This window comes from Melanaphis sacchari, unplaced genomic scaffold, assembly GCF_002803265.2.
Source record: "Melanaphis sacchari strain LSU unplaced genomic scaffold, SCAv2.0 Contig31_pilon_pilon, whole genome shotgun sequence".
In the NCBI taxonomy this organism is placed as follows: domain Eukaryota; kingdom Metazoa; phylum Arthropoda; class Insecta; order Hemiptera; family Aphididae; genus Melanaphis; species Melanaphis sacchari.
The window spans coordinates 994,720-1,017,392 of NW_020271193.1; the positions used below are offsets into that span (position 1 = coordinate 994,720).

The 22,673-nt window shown below is 33.3% G+C and overlaps 1 protein-coding gene across 4 annotated transcripts in view; it reads left to right on the plus strand.

Annotated features, from left to right (window-relative positions):
- The window catches only part of LOC112596271, an 84,885-nt gene that overhangs the window by 61,820 nt on the left and 392 nt on the right, over positions 1-22,673 (plus strand). For all 4 annotated transcript variants that reach the window (XM_025341804.1, XM_025341803.1, XM_025341802.1 and 1 more), the window contains 10 exons: positions 10,321-11,393; positions 12,144-12,714; positions 14,097-15,489; positions 18,180-18,546; positions 19,352-19,474; positions 19,702-19,842; positions 19,925-20,026; positions 21,454-21,615; positions 21,749-21,865; positions 22,214-22,315. In XM_025341804.1, the coding sequence (XP_025197589.1) occupies positions 10,377-11,393; positions 12,144-12,714; positions 14,097-15,489; positions 18,180-18,546; positions 19,352-19,474; positions 19,702-19,842; positions 19,925-20,026; positions 21,454-21,615; positions 21,749-21,865; positions 22,214-22,315 (4,095 nt within the window). In that variant the 5' untranslated portion in view covers positions 10,321-10,376. The remainder of the gene's footprint in view (positions 1-10,320; positions 11,394-12,143; positions 12,715-14,096; positions 15,490-18,179; positions 18,547-19,351; positions 19,475-19,701; positions 19,843-19,924; positions 20,027-21,453; positions 21,616-21,748; positions 21,866-22,213; positions 22,316-22,673) is intronic.

Sequence of the window (22,673 nt, forward strand, 5' to 3'; positions counted from 1 at the left end):
AAGCACATATTATTAGTTCACACATTTATAGTACGATCATAATAGATTTTTTGTAGCTATTTCGCGTCCCTGTGAGATTGTAGTGTATGGCATTTCGTCAATATAAAGCCAAAGGATAAACAGATAGTTCAACAAACTTAGATTTTACCTGAAAATGTGTACTTATATATAAATTATCAATTATAAAGACATTAAAACCATCGACGATTGACCGAACGAGCGATTATCAAAAAACGATAAACTACCTTTTTTGTTTAGCGCCGACGACTTCACGTTGATGATTATTAACCTTATCCACAAAATATTATTTGTGATATCATAGTATTCTCAAAGTATTTAGCTGCCTATAAAACGACCAAATCAGTAAGCAGAAAAGTCAATAATCCAACACCCCTAAAGTGCCTATAACTCAAGTGCTTAATAATACCAATGCTAATATGAATATATTATAGTTTTTTCCGTGAACTTTTGAATCAATAACAGCGTGATTTAAATTATTTAAAGCAGATTTCCAGTTTCTTCTCTTTTCACTATACATATATGTTCATGTCTTCACGATTCACATGTGCATAAAAGTTCTTTACTGTGATTGGTTGGTATCCACAATAAGTCATGTGTTTTGTATACCAAGTATTTATATGTTCTTATTACACAATAAACTACGTTACTATGTTGTCGGATCTAGTTCAACGATTGTGTGTACATCGCAATCGTATGATATTGATAAGTGATAACAAAATTATGTATCTGTACGAAATTATATAGAATATTACTTAAACTGTATAGCTTATAAATATTTAATCCACCGAATCCTTACTTCCAATGTAAAACGGTATTGAAGACGAACATATTATACTTTTAATATACATGTACACAGGAAGGTTTGCAGTGAAAACTTATCTTAAAAATTTTCCAATGAATTGGCTATATTTCTTAGGAAACAGATCGATCGTATTAACATCCAAATAAAACTATGAGAAACCTGAGAACCTTTAGTATAAAGTTTTTAACGTTTATTGCTGTAGATAACAAAAAAAGTAAAGTATTGATTACTTGAAATGTAACATATACCGTGAAATTAAACCTAAATAAGATCGATAAGTTTCTGAATCAACAAATCAAGTAACATATTAAAATAACATCGTTTTTGCGGTTCTCCAGAAAATTTGAAGAGGAATAAATACTTCGAAAATCCTACCGGGAGTGACGCATGTAAACTATCAAACATCGTAAATCATCCACATATCGTCTAAGAAATTTTAAATAAATAACGTTATCCGATTTGTTTTTGGTGTTGAGTATAAGTATAATATTCTATAAGATTTGATGTTTGAGATATAATACCGAACTTATTTTTAAATTGATTTTTCAAGATAGTTTGAAAATAAACATAAATGTTAGTATAACCTATAACCATTGGGAATTAATAACCATTTATAATCAATGATATTTTCATTATTTTTTTGTTTAGAGTTTCTTTATAATACGAATATAATCAATAAGTGGGAAAATAAAAATTAACATAATAATTTATACATTTTCCTGTACCTAAATATTAATAATTATAAAAAATAAAAAATCGAAATACTTCATAAATGGTTTCATTAGGATCATAAAATACTAAAATATTCGATAGTTTTAACCTTTTATAATATAAAGATAATTTCGTACATCGATTAATGACATTAAGATTTTCGTGGTTCCTTTTTTCCTAAAACCCAACACCATCATAAATTCACGTACGCGTTCTATTTATCGATTTAATATAATGTGCTCAAAACAGAATCATTAAAGCCGTGAGTTTTAACGACGAAATGAAACTGGAAATAACGTATGCAAAACAAATTTATCCCGCAAATAAAAATCATCCACAATTTTAATTTATTATTCATTAAAATACACGTATAATAAAATTGTTGAAAAATAAAACATCAGTTTTTTAAACCATATAAATAATCGTATGTAGGTACTTACGTTAAAATAATATAAGTTTTAGCATATACATTATGTATTAACAGAATCCAGATTCGTATAGTCTGGTAGTGGTTTTAGCTTAAAATAAAATATGTATAATATGAATACAACAAAAATCCAGAATATTTTATTAGGTATACTTTACAGGCATTCAAACGATTCTGCGGTAGTCTTATAACGAATTTTAACCATATTTTTTAAGTTTCAACCGGAATATTTCGTCTTTACATTTTATTCTGAACCGATCATGTTTGTTTTGACCAACAACTATAATATTTTAATTTGTTTTGCACAAAATTCGTACTCATATTAATATAACTAGCGTTCAGATTATTTGGACCAAGCATCGTATAATAAACTTCAACGGAATTTATATCTATTGCATACGACTGGACATTGGCAGAATTTCTTGACATTATCATGTGCATTTTATAATGTACACTGAAAAATAAAAATGCGATAAAGCTGATTAACAAACTTTTTGTATAATGAACCGATTTAAGATTAAAAAACAGCAAAACAAAAATAAACTATAAAAATTATTCATTTACGGGAGTCCTACTTATTTATATACCATTACAATAATGCTCTTAATTTTACTCTTTTTTTTTTCTTTCTATTTTTCTTAATCAAGTTAATTAACTACATTATGCATTTATAAAATACCATACAGATTTGTAGTGCTTGTGCGTTATATAAAGTAAATGTCCATCGGCTATAAAATAATATTTTAGAGACCGCGCTAGAAATCGTTTCATTGATAAAATAAAAATGTATTAGATACATACTCTATATTTTAATCCCGATAATTTTACGCGTATCTACTGGTAAAATTTACTAAAAAAATAAGAGTTCGATTCAGCCAGAAGGGTTCTAAGCAGCTATATCATAATATAATAATATAATACATTTAAAAATAAGTTTACAGATGAATCCATCTAAAGTACAAGACGCCAAACGCAAACTTTGTCGTCGTGGCAGACCGAATTGAAAATATCGACTTTCGAATAATAGGGAACTTTTTTTTCAAAATGAATTTATTCAGTTTCTGATTTTTAGATTTTTAACTATACTTGAGGATTATATTTTCAATATATAGGTTTTTTCATACCATTTATAAAGAGTATTTTGTGATTATACAAACTTTTTTTTTTTAAATAAGAACCGACATTTTTTATTGTAAATTATATAACAGATGATTTTTTTGAAAGTATTGAGGTATCTAGATTTAAATTCAAACGAATAACTTTTAAGTATTAAACATGTATATACTAAACATAATAATCATCAAAAATGGATTTACACAAGTTTAAAACATATTATGTTATATTGGATAATGCCATAATGGATATAGTATTATTGTACTTGGACAATGTTTACAAATTATAAAATTATGAATTTTTATTATTAATTATTATATTTTCAAATCATAATAGCCGCTCCGTATCTTCCTAATCTATTATTATAGACTTATTAACTTTAGTATACAAAGTTAAATAACTCAAAAACTAAAAAATCATTTGCTCGACAATTTATAAAAGAATAAGATTGATTCTCACTTGAAAAAAAAATTAATTTGGTACAAATAGTAATTATCAGAATTTGTATAAATACAATATTTGAAAAAAAAAATAGGAATGAGCTGTATACTTAGTGACTTGTCTTGTATATTATTACAAAAAATTAACTTCTTACAAATTTGTACGGAATTAGAATTCGTAATCCAAGCCCACCTCTCGAATATAATTATTTTTTTTTATATTTGCGTACAAGAATGGTGTCATATTTTAGTGTTTGCATGAACTGTTGGCGGCAGGAAATAAAAAAAACACGTAAATCTATTTTGCGGGCAGATTATTATATTACAAAACAGGATTACGTCGTAGTGGTGTAATAATATGGCATGTTTCGATTCGCTGATCTAAGGAAAATAATAACATTATTAAAAATAAATTCAACAGAAAAAAATGGTGTGTGTTCATCGAAACGTAGGTTTACAATAATATAATATACCTATGTTTTAATAGTATTAGCACTATTAGCCGCATGGGCATGTGTAATAAATCGTACAATATGCGGTAAACAGGTAAAGCACTCGGCGAAAAACATAGAACAAATCTAGTCGTATCGTGAAATTTTAAACCACTTTTGTAAAACCAGAATGTGGTCACGATAGTGTATTAAAATTGTTACCGATTTATCTCCGTAATATAATGTAATATGCGTTATTAACCTGTCAAAGTCTCGTGCGTTTTTTTAATCAATAATCCAATCGAAATGCCTTACCAAATTTATCCATGGGAATTATTTATATAAATATAAATTAGTAATAAAAGACGTTTTTTTCTATAAATAAATTATGCTTGTTATAGAATCTTTTGATAAATTAAAAATTTAAGTTTTTACTTTTCAAAATCCATCCATATTTGTATAGCGTACTCTATAACACATTATATAGCCATATTTATTTACTGTATACAATGGGATGTTGTTTATAGGTACATTTAAAAAAGATACGCTTTATATATGATATAATAATTTTATATTATCGCCGCATGCTTTCGATTGTAAAATCTAAGACACATAATATAAACGATTTATTAGATAAACTGTTATAAACGACATTACATAATAAGTGCGTGTACCTTTACGATGATAAAAGCTGGTGGCGCTGGCGCTTAAACCTTGAGGTGTAGAGGTTGGTTGCTGTGTCAACGGAGATAAAATTGTTTTTTTTATTTTGCCATATAAACTCAAATAGAAACACTAAATCATGCACACATAATACACGAGAATATGACAACGCGCATAAATCGAAACGTATTTGACGGAATCAATATTGTCGTATTAATACGTATCATATATGATAAATCACACATTTACCAATGTGCAATTCGTAGTGATGTATTTTATATTATTACAATATAAATTCTGACGTTTGGCGATTTTAATACGACAATAAATTGATAACTCGACATTTTCGAAATACTACGTCGAAGGAGAAACCTGTTAGTAACAGGCTGTTACTATTGTATTATGAACTCAGCCAAAATAGTCGTTGTTGTAACCGTTCACTTAAACCTCTGCAATATTACGCTACTATATAAAACTTGTAACAAATAAAATTACAATGTATGCTTTCGAAAGACTAACAGATACCTGTAAGGAGAACTTAAGAAAATTATAGTAGTGTATTAATCATTAATAGACTTTATAAGTAATTATAGTATTTTCTTCTATATGGGAGAATACATATGAAACAACTATAGACCCATTAAAAAAAAAAAAAAAAAAAATAATAATAAAATTATAATAAAAATTATTTTAAAATATGACTCGATATTATATCACACAAAATACTTGTACAATGATATAAAATACGAATGAATACTACCAGTAAAAAATATTTTACAAAATGTTGGTATTTAATCTTATTTTCAAACATTATCATAGCTATCTTTCTAGTGATTGTAGAATACAATTTAAGACAAAACATTTCTCAGATTCAACGATAGCTAACAAAGTCCACCTAGGTAGAACCAAAATGGAAGCTATTGTCAAAATGTACTATGTCCGTTCGCTGTTGAAAAAGCAGTAATAAAACTTAAATATCCTACTCCTATTCCCTTTTCTGTATCTACAGACGCTTCAAATAAGGGAAATAAAAAATTTTTTCCATTAGTGGTTAGATTATTTCATTTTGAAGATGAAGTGAAAGATTATCTTTTTAGGATTTTACGAAAAATCAAACGAATTTTCATAGTTAATTTTTAACACGATAACTTCTGCAATTGAATCTCTTAGCTTAGATATACAAAACATTACGGCTTTTAGTGCTGATAATGCTTCTGTTAATTATGGAAAAAATTATTCGGTCTTCGAAAAATTATTTCTTAAGCTAATTGTAACTATCACGTGATTTATAACGCAGCAAAGCATTCCATGAAAGTTATAAAATACCATGTAGAAATGTTGGTATTTAAAGTATTTAATGAGTTTTCTATGAGCTCAAAAAAAGTAAATGAACTTAAAGAATGTTTCGAATTTGTACAACAGGACTTTCATAATATATTGAGACATATTCCTGTGAGATGACTCAGTTTGTTTAATGCCGTGAACCGATTAATTTTATATTATAATGCAATTAAAACTTATTTTATAAAAAATAGAAAAAAAGAAATGTGATAAAATCATATAGAAATTTGTTGGAGATCAAAAAAATGAACTTTTTAAACAGTTAACTTTAAGTGAATGTTACATTTGGTTTGTTCATCATGTGTTGTCTATTTTTCAAAAATATATTTTAACACTAGAAAAAAATAATTTAAACGCTCCAGAAGTTTATGCTATAATATTTAGTTTGAGATCTTTAATTTTAAATTGTAAAAATGATCATTTCTTTGGAATTGTAGTAACTACACGATTACCCAATTTTACTAGCAAAGAAAACGATATATTTAAATTTGATGCTCTAAATGTTTACAAACGTGGATTAGAATATCTTGAAAAATTGGTTGATTATGAACATTTTCTAATTAAATTGTTTTCGTGTTTGAAGGCAAGTAAATTACCTAAATTAACAGATTTACTCGACCTGGCAAAATTAATTAAGGTTTATGTCAATAGAGATGAAGTGTATGATGAGCTTAATTTGATAAAGTTATTACCTACCAAATGATATTCTAAATAACACAGAATACACTAGTTCGGAAAATGGGTAAAATTTTTCCGATAATCTGCTGCACAATTAAAAAATATTAAACATATTGTACAGTATGTATTTTCGGAGCCATGTAGTAATGCATTTGTTGAATGCGTTTTTAGCCACATGAATAGTTTATGGTCAGATGAACACAATCATTTAGGAGTTGATACGATTAAAGCCAAATCAGTTATAAGAAATAGCTTAACATATAATTGTTCGGAGTTCTTTGAAGAAATACAAAATGAAAAACATTTATTAAACGCTGTGAAAAATACCGCTAAATATAAATTTAAAAGTATATAATTTACCTTACTTTATTTAATTATTTTAAAATAATGTAATATTAATATTATTAAATTTATTATTTTAACATTATGTAAATATATCTATGTATGTATATATATTAATATATTATTAATAGCAATACTATTGATATTATTCAATTTAAGTATTATATTAATTTAAATAAAAATTCACTGAAAATAATGACCTTTTTTTTTTTTTTTTTGATACACTTAAGCTGGTATTTTCCAAATTAAAAGTTGGCAACCCTAGTGATAAAATAATGTTATTGTGTGCAAACATCGATGATTAAGGGGTATTACATTATAAGAATACTGTAATTATAATTATTGTTATGTTCGATTGTCGTAAGCTAAAGCGTATACGCAGTCTAATCACTGAAAGTATTATTGTGGTAACAATTCAATCAAAAGTAAATGTGATACAGTGTGATTCAGCAAGTATGCTTACTGCTTAACAGCTTAGCACAATTTTTTTCTTTTATGGATTTATTTAAATGCTGATTTTTGGAATTCACGTTGATATACTTAAAAACTTAAAAAACTTATATTTTTAAATACTTAGATTCTAAATCAAAATTTGAACGAATAGTTTCTGAATTATTAAAATTTACGTACTAAAGACGATATTCCTTAAATGAGTAAACAAAAAACATCAAACGTCTTAGATATAGTATTTATTTTATTCAGACAATGTTTTCAGATTATAAAATATTGATATTTATACCAATAAGGGTGGTTTTCATTTGAAAAAAAGAAGTTTATATCGACTTCTTAAATAGTATATAAAAATGTATCTATCTAAAATAAATTTAAATTATATTATTTAAGTATACCTACTCAAAAATTTGAAAATAAAAATAAAATAAAATAATAAGCGTGAGTGTGCTTAGTGAATCATTCTGTTTAATACTAACGTTGCCTATCTATTACGACGTTAAAGACGTTTTTTGAGAATATCATCATCCGTAAACGCCACACACAAATTAATCTGCTACAACAACAGATGACTAGGTATAACAACATTGTCATCAATGTATTATTTTGTTTTCGTAGTATATAACAATATGATGATGGGCCACTATAGCCGATTAGAAAAACATAATAATATATATAATAATGTAGATTGGAACAATGCCATTTGGCTTTCTACTTTTTCTATACTTTTTTCACGCACATCTATGAATAAATGTGTTTCAATAAATAAAAGTTATTAATCATGTACTCGCGTGAGAGTGTTACGTAAAGATGTATATCGTACGTATACTCTAACGTATACTATAACTCACGGTACACGTGTGCAATTTAAGCATGCCAAATTTTAAATTCGTTTATTCTTTTAAAAATGATCACATAATTTAAATAACGTTTAGAAACTATATCTAATGTACCCACGTGGGTTAGAGGTTACCAAGGAAGGTAGATGATTTTGTTAAATTGCCTTAACGTACGTAAAATTTTCGATACGATCATTTAAAATGCGCATTAGTAGCTACAATAAAGATCACGACCATACGGAGCTGAAATTGCAAACGACTGGCAGGCGACAGAATAGTCATGTTTAAAAAACGTTCGACATATCTGTTTAATTACCGTATAAGAAATTATTTTGAACTGCGAAAGGCATTGGGATATATTATTTCCAAACGACTATAAATGTAATATATTTTTTCGTCTATATATAGTATATACAGACATACCACACATGTAGATAAAATATTTCTAGAAAGTTTGGAATCACTTTTCGTATTTGCGGCGTACACGATAACTATATAATGTATACATCAGTGCAAGTACTCGGAACTAATATAAAGATTATTATTTATTACTATCACCAATATCTAACACGTATTATTATCAGTTCAAGAACTTAAACGTATTCGTTAATTAAATTCTATTAGTTTTCAATCGTCGAAAGCGTTGTCGTCAAATATCATGCGAAATCTCGCATAAAAATTCAACCAATTTAGGGTTTCCAAACTTTCATTTACTGATAGGTACGTAAAAGTAATGGTTATAATTTATTATAACGGTTCTATCGATTTTGTCAATCCTATACGCGCGTCGAGTTTGTCACGACGAATTCTTAAGATACGAATCAATAATCAATGATCAGTGTCTAAAAATACCAATAATTGATTGTACGTATTGATTTCGTACACCGTAAAAGTATAATTTTATAATGTAGATTATATATTAAGACCAATTTTATGAAATTAAATGTATATTGTTGTATATTTAAAACAACAAAAATGAAATAGTAGAAATAGTAAAATAGATTTGATAGACAAAATCGTAGTAAAAAAAATAAAATATTATAATATACGAGTTAGAGAGTTAAATTACATTATAGAATATCGAACCGCACAAAGATACAATATGATGACATGACAACATGACTGTGTAGTTTAGTTGATTTCTTCCGCAAACGAATAATACGTATCATGCTATTTTTTCAGGTTATATTGTTAAATAATTTCATCATATTTAAACATTAATCACACCTTATGATCTATTAAAAATCATCTAACTAATAACCAAACTATAAAAACAATGTTTTGACTATGTAGAAGATCTTAAGATGGGTTCATAGCTGCGTCGTCTACAGTCGTGTCGTGCGTCTTTTATCGTATTCTGATTGACTTTTGTATTCTTATTTCTTACACTGGTGTTATATACTATCTTTCACAATAACCATGATCTAACGGAAAATTTAAAAATTGGATCGAGCTTAACTTTTTTACACGACACGACATCATGATCCTGCATTGTTACTGTTGATAAATGAATCGAAAAATGCAATGAATTTTATAACTTTTAATATTTTTGATTATAGTTTATACAAGTTTATTTATTTGGTAAACGACCTGTACAGCTTCTACCGTTTATATAGGACATAGGTTATAGTTATACACTCACGGTGGTAACCGGACTCCATCGATCGGGCCCCTGTTATATTGTTCAACGCAATCATGATTCTATGATAATTTATATCGCCTAAGTTATGACTAATGACTAACAGTGACCGTTGTTTTTGAATTTACCCATTTTTAATTGACAACTAACGATGGACTGAACATTAATTCATAGTATTATTTTTATTATCATTTGTTTAAAGTAATAGTATTAAAAAAATGAATTGTTACCCGCGGAGCGTGGACGAGGGAGGGGGGAGGTCGCGTTAAATAATTTTCCACTCTAAACGCGATTTTGAAATCGTATTGGACTTAGCTCCACTTTCGATGTTTTCCCGATTCTTGCGCCGATTATTACACCTCGTAAATACATTTATGTTATTACCATACTAACAGTGGTCTTTACGATAACCGTGTGTTTTAGGTCAGTACCACATAAGATGATAACCACGACGAACCAACAACAGACAGTAGGTGCAGATGAACAGCAACCGACTGCGCGGACAGCACTCGATCGCAACGGTGCGGGACAGACGACCGGCAGCGACGGCTACGGCCACGTTGTTGACGCAATGCCGCCGCACTAATTTCGGAATCGGAGTCGGATGCGGTGACGCCGCACGTCTACGCACTGACGGCGGTCGGTCGGTATTCCGCAACGGCGTAGTCGGCGCCGACAACGAGTTATCGAACGACGCGATGGCCGCGTCCGTGGCGTTACCCGAACGGTATCGACAGCCGACGGCCACGATACCGGCCGCGTCTCATCATCAGGCGAAGGCGATGGCGACCGACGGCGATCGCTCGCAGCACCGCCGTCATTACCAAAACGGTTACCGGCCACATCACGCCAAGTACAACAGCGTGTCGGCCGGCAGCGCGCTGTCCAAGTCCATGCGATACGCCGACGGTTGGCTGTACGAACGGGACGCCGGCGGCGGCGGAGGTACAGTGGGCCGTCACTCGGCTGCGGGTGGCCGAAACAAGTCGCGCAGCACTTTCTTGGACCGCGACCACTTCGGTACGGTTGCGGCGGCCGCCGTGGCCGCAGCCGCCGCCGCGGCCACAGTGGTAGCGCCGCCGTCCGAAGATCCGTACGAACGTGTTCGTAGGAACCGCATGGCCAATACGGTCACCGCGATTGGAAAACTTGACCGGAAACGAAACCGCAGCGGCTCGCCGAGAACGCCGTCTCCCGATTACGACGACACGGGTTCGGGCAACAGTGTCGTCTCGTCGTCGCGTCGGTCGATACTCGAGTGCAACGTCAACCCGTACGATCTGTTGCAGCAGACCTCCGACAACGATGACGACGACAACGATGTCGACGGAGACAGTCCTAAGAGGATGTCGCTAAAAGACAAGTTTATGAACCGTATACAGGACACGGTGTTCAACAAGAACAAATCGAGTATAGGTGGTTTCGGATCGTTTTCGTCCAAAAAACCCGTGTTAGATCGCAACACAGACGGAGGCGTCAACATCGCCGGACACACTGTAAGCATAGACCCCCTCTTTATATCATGTACATTTTCAATAGTTTTCTTAGTTTTGTTTATAGTTAATCTTTCTGTAACTGAACTGTTTCTGGTTACATTATAATTCTAATAAGATATTGTAAACCAACAATTATATCGCACATATTTTATTAATAACAAAAAGTTCAGTAATTATATTTTAATAAATTTATGATATATTTTGGTGTCTTAATATTTGATTGAAATTGTCCTTTTAAGGGACCCATAACAGCAAATTATTTTACGTTTAGAATAATATGAATACAAAGGATATTTTTGATGTTTTAATTTTAAAGTTTTAAAATACTTATAAGTTATAAGTTTTAATGTATCTCAAAATTAAAATAACGAAAAAGTCCACAAGGACGCCAAATATTATTTTTACCTTAAAATCTTATGATAGATAAATTCACTAAAATATTAAAAATAAAATAGCAAAATTAATCATTCTAAGTGTAAAATTTACCATTTTATCTAAATTATAATTATTATGAAGCCAATTTATGTCCCTCAAATATATCTACTTGAAGCGTTCTCTTAAAAGTTAAAACAATTATAAAAATAAATAAGTATTTTATAATAAGCAGTTTAAAACTATAATATGTAAATACTGAATTTATGTCTTTAATTTTCAACATCCTCCCCTCACAAATGTTTTTAGAGATACTCCAGTTCGTCAGAGATTTAGAATCGTGGCTTTATTATACAACTCAAATTTACAATTTTACAGGTTCGACTATTTAACGGCAACAAGTCTCCTGCCACTCACGAGAACGCATCCTCGGTGTGGTACGACGACGGGTCCTCTACGGACGTGGCCGCTACAGTGGCTGTCGAGACAGACCAATCACCGGTAAGACCTCCACGCCGCCGGTGCAAGCCGACCACCGGTTTCCATTTATCCACGGGTCCAGCTAAACGGTCTCACTCACTGACGACGTGCGGCACGACCACCGTATCAGCTGAGATTAAGTCCATATTGAAAAAGCCAGCATCGCTAACCACGGATGACCTGAGTCCTGTCAGGTCGCGGACTCCGGTCTCCGCATCATCGGTCATCGTCAACGGTGTCAGCCCGTGTAATGGACTGCAAAGGAAGATGAAAAAACAAGTGCAATTTGACATCGTTTCAGTAACCGTCGAAAAATCAAGTAAAGACGACGGCCGTCACTCGAAGACTGCAGCTTTACCGGGCACCGAAAACCGTGTCGAACACACGCCGCTGACGACGCCTACACCACCTACTATATCGAGTACGCATCACTTACAGCATCGGAAAGATCAAGACCCATCGTGCAGTGGTAAGTTTCTCGAGTTTTTCCATCTATCTTTTCTCATAAATATACACGTAGACCCCGAATAGTTGCCAATCGAAACATTTTCGACTATACCTAAGTACCAAAAGTCTAAATTCCTTTTAGGTTTCTGGTATAAAAATTTACTTCTATGTTTTTATTTCTCCCATAATTTACGTTAAACTATCTCACTAATTAATAATATTGGAAATTGATTAGTATTCATTATGTTAGTCATAGTATTCTCCTACTCATACAACCGTAATTATCTTTAACATTTTGTCGCTAACTGCTTTTAACGTTACCCGCTTAGAAAAACGATTGGCGTTGGTAAAGTAGATTAACACTTTCGGTTAGTTCATGAATGAAAAAAAAATTATTTACAAATTATTACCTTATACACCCATAGGTACCTGCATACCTATTTTTTTTATTTTTTTCGGGTTAAACGCGCTATATAAAATTCATGCAAATTTGTAAATAATTGATTATCTTTTTCTAAATATATATTTTTTTAATTATAATTATAAGTCCAAGAATACTTGAAATCGTTGTATTGGCTATGCGTTTGCTGTAGATATTACATAATTTATAAACATGTTCTTACAAAAATGGACGGATAAATGAATTACCTCGGTTTTTAACGATAACAAAAAATTATTTCTGTTGTCTCACGCAAGTCGGATGACGTGGGCGCTTTCCAGCGGTGCCAGTTTTAGACTATGGGGAAAGGCATCTACATTGGTATATCTTAGATTGGAGTGGAAAAGAAGAGGAAGCGCTTATAATATGTCTTTGATACACGATTGTATTATGATAACGTTTCAAAAATATGCGTAATTGTTTTTCTTCGACAATGATAAGTATTATGTCACATAGTGATAGTAAGATGGAGGGAGTTAAACTTTATACATTATCACAGGAGTGGTAAGTGCTTTATAAATTCACGTAAATCGCGATATTTAAATTATTAAAAATAATAATAGCAATAATAGACAGAAACAACAGTGATTTGGACACGCGTGAGGTTATTTTGACCATTATACACGTGTATAATATAATGTGTATAAAAAAAAAATAAGCGTCTTAATAAAATATTACTCAATGCGAGCAAACCATTACTATTATACGGCTGTCGTATATAAACCTGATCCAGTAACGAGATGGTGATTATACAGAATTAAAATACCTTTGATTCGGGTCTTGCCATCGGTTGATGAAAGTTCTAATTTAATAATTTACGTATAAAACATTGCGTTAAATACTAGACTTTCCGAGTCACGTTAACCCCTTCATAAGTAACCATCCTATTTCCTCATGAATTGACCTTTATTTACTATTAAGAATCCGTACGTAATTTCTCATCACATGAAACTTATGGTTTTTAGGTCCGGATGCGATCGTGGCAGCCGTTGAACGAAAACTGAAAAGGAGCCTAAGCGACAGACAGAACTCTGGTAACGCGATAGGGTCGGATGACGTTACAGTATTCAACGACACGATGCGAATTCACGTGAGGCACAAAAGCAGACCTGACAGTCGGGTGATGTTCGAAAGGCCAGCCGAACCACCTCCACCCCCACCTCCACCACCTCCGTCGGCGTCCACTCCAACAATCACCGAACTGTTTCTGTGCGGAAATAGAACAGGCTACAGTAGTGTGGACAACGACGACAACAACAACGACAACAGAACGGTGGTGCAAGTTTCGCCGTCCGACGAGCTCAGAAAGTGTCCAGAATATCCAGTCGAACCGGAACAGAAAACGTCCATACTGATCAACTCAAGCCCGGGACTGAAGACGTCGGTGATTATCGGCGAGGGCGGAGCGGCGTACGCGGCGTCATTTGACAACAAGGTGACTATCAGCATCGGGCCGACCGGAAGCACGGGCCGAGGGAACAAGTGCGGGAACTATAAAAGCAACGTAACGGTGGTGGACAGGGCTGGAAGTCGGATGTCCGACTTCATCAGGATGAACTACGATCCTGTGCAGGCGGCCCACCTGGACGTAACGCCACACGTGTGTGGCCGCAGGTCTGGCAGTGGTGGTACCACACCATTGGTCAGCCCGTACCGCGTGTCGGAAATCGAAAAACACCACACAGCCGTCCACCCGATGTCAGATACAGAATCCAGTTCCGAATCGTGTTACGCTTCGGCTAAGGAGGACGCGTCCTACTCGTCGGCATCGTCAGCATCCACGTCTTCGTTCTCCTCCACATCGTCGTCGGCTACTGCTGCGGCGATGGCACCCGACTCCGAACCTATTTACGAGGAGATATCGGAATCACCCACTCCGCCGCCGCTGCCTTCATGCCCACCACCGGATCGCGCTGACCACGAGCCAGCCACCGCATTACCGTGTCGGTCGATATTTGAGGGTGCCACTAAGTACGACATCATCAACTATTTAGTGGACGCGAAACGTAGGTGCGGTTCATTGCATGACACATCCGCTTGTCACCCCAAATTCGTAGTGGTCACCGACGAACAGGCAGCTGGCGAGTCGGATGTCTGCAGCGGCAGCACCTTCAACGACTCGGGCGAGGAGTCGCCGTCATACAGCGGCTGCGGCCCAGCGATGACCGCGATGTTGCAGTCAGCCGACCCTGCTAAGAAAGCCGTGGTGGACATCGAACGCAACGATTCGGGAGTGGGCTCGGAGACCAGTCAAAGCTCGCGGAGCAAGTGGCAACAGCAACAACAGCAGCAGCCTCACGAGACACAGCACAGCTGCGAAGACTGCGACCAGCCCGTCGAAATACAGACGACAGATAGGTTAGTCGGATTTTCATTAAACGATTTTAACGGGATTTTGATGTTAAATTATCGTATTTGAGTAGGGGGCGTACGTGTATTGTATATAAATCGTACGTCGTGCGCGTACAAAACACAACGACGATAATCAGTGGCAATGGCTATATATTCCATGGGTTATGGTTGATAGGAGTCCAAAAATATTTCCAAAAAAATCACATACAAATCATACTACTTAGTATAGCCACCACTGACCATAGGTAATAAAAAAATAATCGTGATTAGTGCACTCTATAATACTACTCTATAATTGGTTGAGTCGGATGAGTGTTACTGAGACATAAAATTAGGTGTGCGGTCTATATGGGTATTAAAATATTCGGATGATTAATTTTGAATGTTTTTAAATTATTATTTTTAGATATTATTACTAATTATAAATAATTATATGTAATGAACCTTTAATAAAGATAGTTTAAATATAGTGGTTGGTTGCCCAGAAATTCAACCCCAACAAAACTGCATAATATACATAATACTTGGCGCAGCCGCCACTTACGATGGATTTATTGGTACAACGATCGTACTTACTACAGAGTACTTATTATTGTCGAGTCACGTTTTAAATGTTATGATATTATATTTTGTCTATAAACGCAATACCCGAGAAGAAAGTAATGCACGCGTAGTATAGTACCCAACTAAACAGGTATAGTCATTACTTTTATTATGCACGTGTATACTCGTATAAAGTAGTTGATTTGAAGTTAAAAATGCACACTCAGCTTGGCTATAAACCCTCGAATCACGCCTGCAATAAACATCTCGTATCGTTTCTTTGTTGGTCGTTTACCTGTACGTCAACACTGTGATTTGTATTATTATTATATTACCAAACGGTCACGTGCCGCGTTTAATATCCGTCCGGCTGAAAACGGATTATTGTAAGTACGTTTTATCATTATTTTCATCGGGAAACACTTATGCGCTCAACTCACGTATAGTTAATCTCAGCCACCGCGACCTCCTGCTACACCGTGAAAATCATTAGAATAGATATCATGTCGTATTCGGTCCTCATCACATGACATCTTGTTAAACAAAACGATATTAATATCTGTATGTGCAGTTTGCAGATACTTTTTGGAAATTTTTATTTTTTTTTAAAGACAACCTGACCTTAATATCGAACTATTAAAATCTGACGTACTGCGGTGTATGAGAATGGTTTAACTTACAATCTAAACTCTAATAACCAAATTTCGCTTGGTTCGATAATTCAATAGAACTTGGAATAAATATTTATTTTAATCGATAATTTCACGTGTGTCGCATGTGTATATCAATTCATTATTGCAACCTCATGATTCATTTAAAAGTAAACGTAAATACATATTTTTAAATTTTAGCTATTATTTATAGTTATTATAGTTAAAATAATCAACTTTAAGTATAAAAAATACAAACTATTTTCCTGGGCGTCGATGGATGTTCGTTATTAAACAGATTTCATATAAAGGTCAGAACGAATACTTACCAACAATTCAGACATCACCTTATTTGAACCCAAAAGTAATTGGAATATAAACGTTAACTTTTTTCTGTCCCTAGTGCAATTCGACAAAAATAAGTGCGATTCGATCTTACCCCCTGTGCATTATTCGTTTTTATTTGTTATAAAAATTGTATTTTAATATTGATCGTGACTATTGTCAGCAACTGCAGCAGTGATAATAACGTAGAATGTATTTATATGTATAAGTACTTGTTAGTGCTTACCAACCCGTTTAAAATCTATCAGACCGTCGCCAGGCGATCGTTCGTTATATTATATTTTTTATATAGCGTTACAAAACTTTCAAAGAATGGTAAATAATAATTATAACAAAATATTTATAATTAATAATAGCATAATAAATAACTAATATTTCATATTAATATGTAAACAAATAAAACAATTGTTTTTAAAATCCTTTAATATCACGCATTTTTATCTATTCTAACAATAATTTTTGTTGTAAAAATTCAATGTCAATGTTAAAAATTGCGAGAAATAAGTAATAGCTCATCAAAATTAATTTTTAACAATATTTTGAAATATGCTAATACATATTGTAAGATAGGTATAAAGTTTAAATTAAAATATTACACATATACAGTATACACATAATATAATGATAAGCCGAAAACATATCAACACGATTAACATAATAAAATATAATCTAAAATATTATATGAGGTATTTGCCCTTTTTCCTTAAATAGATGACGTAATAAACTAATCTATTTGTAAAATATCGTAGAAATGCAGAGATATCGTTTATGAATATTGATATTTTAGATTTTATTTACAACAAAAAAGTGCCTGTAGTCGTGTAAATACTGTATAGTTGTGCTACAAAGTTTATTTCAAAATATACGATTACCATTTACTTAAAAAAGTAAAATTCAGTATGCTTTGTAATTTTATTTTAAAAATAGATATATGTTCTTTTTCAATAACTTACCTATAATACTCGATTAATGATGGAGAAAAAAATACTTGATATTAAATATTCAAAAATTAAAAGGAATAGGTACGCCACCTTAGAGCTCATTTGCAGCATCTAAATATTAATCTAGCACACATAAGTAGTGGGTGGGGAGAACTGAAGCAATAACGAATAAACAAACAATTAAATAATATCGGCTGTTGTTTTTAACTATTCGCAGTGGTATAATGTTTGCGCCGCTGGTGTGCCGCAAGTGTCATAAGCGCAGAGCCGAGCGGCGAGAGATCATAGCCGAAATCGTTGAGACTGAAGAAAAATACGGTCGAGACCTGGACATCATCACCGAGGAGTTTTACCGACCCATGATGGTAGCCGGTCTGCTGAACGCCGACCAGCTGACCACAGTGTTCCTCAACGTATCCGAGTTGAAAGAACATAGCGCCGCTCTGTCACAAAAATTGCGAGACGCGTACGAAATAGCTGTCGAACAGGGTGACGACGATTTGCTCACTGTAAACATCGGCCGATTGTTCCTGGAAGCTTCGCCGTCTATGCTACATGCATTCCAGTCATACTGCACTCGCCAAGTACGTCCTTACATAAACTAACCTAACTTGTGTACCTAACATAACCTACTTACTATACGTGTGGCATCGTTTCGTGACTGGATCTATATCGAAAACCAATTAGTACTCTGATGACGTCGTCATCGTGACAGTATTTACGAGAGCGTGTACATCCGATTTTTCATCTTTAATAACGCATAGAATTTTTATAAAAGTGTTAACGTATCAAAATAAAAATATAAACCAATGATTTTCGAATTAATTAACTTTATATATTAAGGATAATAATATGTCCATGATAATAGGCTCAGATTATACTAGAGCTTTGATTAATTAAAAATACTAGTCTGTAATAATTAATATTAATCTATCAGCAATAAGTTGTAGTTTGTAAAAATGATTCAAGTGTAACTAAAAATACTAGATCCAATGTAATATGTATTTTATATTTTTATAAAACCTTTTTGTGGACTATTATTCTAGTACTATAACCATTTTAATAACCGAGAAATTATTCGTTTGAATTTCGAATTAGGTACAATGATAGTAAATTAAACTTACATTTTTAGACATTGCTGTCATTGAAAACTTATTTACAACGTGTACAAAGTAAAATAGTTCTAGTTTCGCGATAGCAAAAAAGTACGATAAAGTTATACTTGACCATTTATTACATTATCACCGTGATAGTACCTACCTGCAATAGTCTTCAACTCCATAGTCAATGATGCGTGCACTATAAATTATATAATGTGAAAGTTCTATCGTGACAGATCGATGATAGTTACGAATTCTATGTTCACGTAACAACGTTTTCGTTTCACAGGGTAACGCTGCGTTGCTGCTCGCCAACCTAGAGAAGGAAAAAGAGTTGCTGCGTATATTTTTGAGAGTGTCGCAGATGGAAAACGCCGTACTACGCCGAATGAATCTCAACAGTTTCCTAATGGTGAGCTTAAAATTATTATATCGATACGGCTGCGAGCATCATTGATAACGATTTATACGCGCGCGCGCGCACGCATTCATACGACCGTGTCGCTTGCAAACGAAAAGGAGGGAATCGTGCGTTGACGAGGCTGAGCGTGAACGACGTTTCGTCGCGCCTTATGTATTATTAATGAAAAATCTTAATACGATCGTAATCGTTTATGATTTTCGTCTGTCACACCGCAGGTGCCCGTCCAACGCGTGACCAAATATCCGCTGCTGTTGGCCCGCTTATACAAAGTCACGCCCGAACACCATCTAGAAGCTCGGCAGACACTCAACGAAGCGAGGCACAAGATACAATTGCACCTGGAACACATTAACTCCGTGAGTGTCTTAAACACGAATTTTTTTAACTAATTTTTCTTTCTACAATCATTGCATGTTCAAAAATCCCATTTGTTTGTAGCTGGCGAAAGACATCAGTTCCACGAAACTATGGCGAAAAATTTACGCGATCAACGGAAAGAGGTCTGATAATGAGGACTTGGCTGACATAAAATTTCGCAAGGTAATATTCACTATTGTCTGTTATTATTTATGAGTAGGTATTGACGACAAAAGAAAAAAATAATACATAACAGGTATTCATTAACATCAATTGGTATATTTATAATTAAAATTTTTATCTTCTTGTACATATAAGAACGGTCAATATAAAAATAATGAAGCAATTTACATTATAACAGTATAGTACTTGTTAATCAAAACTGAAAACAAATATTATCATCTTTTTTTATTAATTTTGTTATATAAATTGTGTCGAAAGTGAATGACTATTTTTCATCACTTTAAATTCAATCCTAGCATGTCTATGAAAATAAGAGATTAAATAGAAAATCTAGTGTTAAATTGCGTTAAAAATCGTCACGTCAAGTAAGTGGTAAAAAATATTTTCCGATTTTTAAATACGAAGAGAACGAAAGAGGTCAGGAAAAAAATAGTTTTAAAACGTATTCACGTGAGAGTGCCAGGTGCTATTCATCGGGTGCAACGTTGCAAATTTATCGTTTAGTTTCGTTGTCTTGAAAATGTAAAAAAAACGAAGTGATAAGTGATAAGTAAAAATAGTAAATCGTTGATCAAAACAATATTTTTATCAAAACAAAAGGATAATTACGTAGGTCAAGTTTCCCTTCATACACCAAAAACCAATGACAAATCTTAAGGTTGAGACATCTGTACCAAGAGGCGAAATGTGTAAATAGTGACGGCACAAATCAATCATTGAAAAGTGTTAGGTTAGGTTAACGTTTATAAACAGACATGTCACATTTCGAGTTCTCAAATAGTATTCTTTATCACAACATTATATTATACCTACATTTATACACGACCAAAAAATTAATAAATATTCTAACTGTATAATGTATATTGACGGAAACGACGACGTGGTTTGATTACGAAGTATGCTGTACTTATTGACGACGGAATAATAATTATATTATCATTACACGAGTATTATACGCACGTATAAACATTCGGGCACTTTTATTTCGGCGAGTAATTTAGAATGAAGGCACTTTTAAAAATGTAAATTCGTTTACAGAAAACATAATCGAGATATCATTACCCTATAGTTTCTATGTGGTATTAAGTGATTTAGTATTACTCGTATAAACAGATCCTACAAAATGCAAGTGTACTTACGTAAGTACACATGTATATTATTTTAAACGGTGACATGACGAAGTACGCGGTATTGCGGTGTTTGGGTAGTGTTCGGCGAGCTGGTTGATGAATTTTGTGTTTAAAAAAAAAATTCAACTTAAATCATTTTTTAAGAGTGGCAAAGTTTGAAATACCTTATAATTGATGAGGGTAGTACCTAAATATTTAACAATTAGCGGTCGCTTCTAAAATCGTCAAATTTGTCACGCCAAACGAACACACGTTAGAAGTACCTTTGTTTAATATAAATTTATGTTGTTCGGTCAGGTGGCTGTGGACGTACTCGAATGGTCGGGACTTGGTGAAGAGATCCGGTTCGCCATGGAGGGTCGGCTACTATACACGCAACCGTCTGACCACAATTGGCGGCGGGGCGGCAGGACTATCAAATTGATGCCGATAAATGCAATCATCGTGACGTTGGGAAAAGTGAGTTCATAATAATAATAAATTATACAATTATAATTGTATTGTCCGCTTCTCACATACTTACGCATGCATTCAGCATAAAATATGAGATATACGTAAATAATGTGTGGTTACGTTTCTTTATTGTGTTCAGCCTAATGACAATTACAACCCGGACGCGGACAACATCACGTTTCCCAGACAGAACGGTATCAAAGACGCTTCACTGGTGTTGCTCAAGGAGAAGAGCGGCAGGATAAGTTTGCTCCGGGTAAGTTACAAAAGAAGGGAAAACTTTCCGATTTTAGTTTGGCATTATAGTGATGTAGTAGTGTAGTAGATACTATATATACACGTCTAGTGACGCGCAGTCTCTCATATATGTCCTCAAGAAAGAGAAAGAGAGATAAGTTTCTCTCAGGAATTTTGCAGACCCGATTCACGTGTATAAATGTTACACGCGTTTATTGCAATGTCATGACATTATTTGTGAATTTTGATGATGTTTAAAAAAAATCTTGAAAATCTCGATTTACATTTCTGATACGTTTTATATCTACATATAAAAATAATAAAATTAATATGTGTGTATTTTAATTGATAAATATATTTAATTCAGGAGCCCATGTACTTGGACCGGTGCGTATTATGCTGTGAAAGCGACTGGGACGATTACTTTGAACTGCACGAAATCACTACCAAGGACACGTACATATTGAAAGTAAGTTTTCGGAAATTCATTACACATAATGTCCCACAATATTTAAACGTCCTACTCCGATATCGTGCGCATCAACATCTATATATAATACATTTGTAATGTTTCCTGAACTCAGATGTAATAATATATTCCTTTCAATAGAGGTATCCGGTCACTGTTAAAACGATAGAGAATAGAGTGCGAGTCACACTACTGCACAGTTAAAAAAATATTAATATTTATTTTTAACGAATTTATTATTATCCTTTTTTTGTTTTTTTGAATTATTAGTAACATTAGGTTAATACATTTCGTTCTCGATCCTCAAAGAGAGTGCAAAATAGTTTTGGTGTGAAATTAACGCAGAACCGCGTAAATT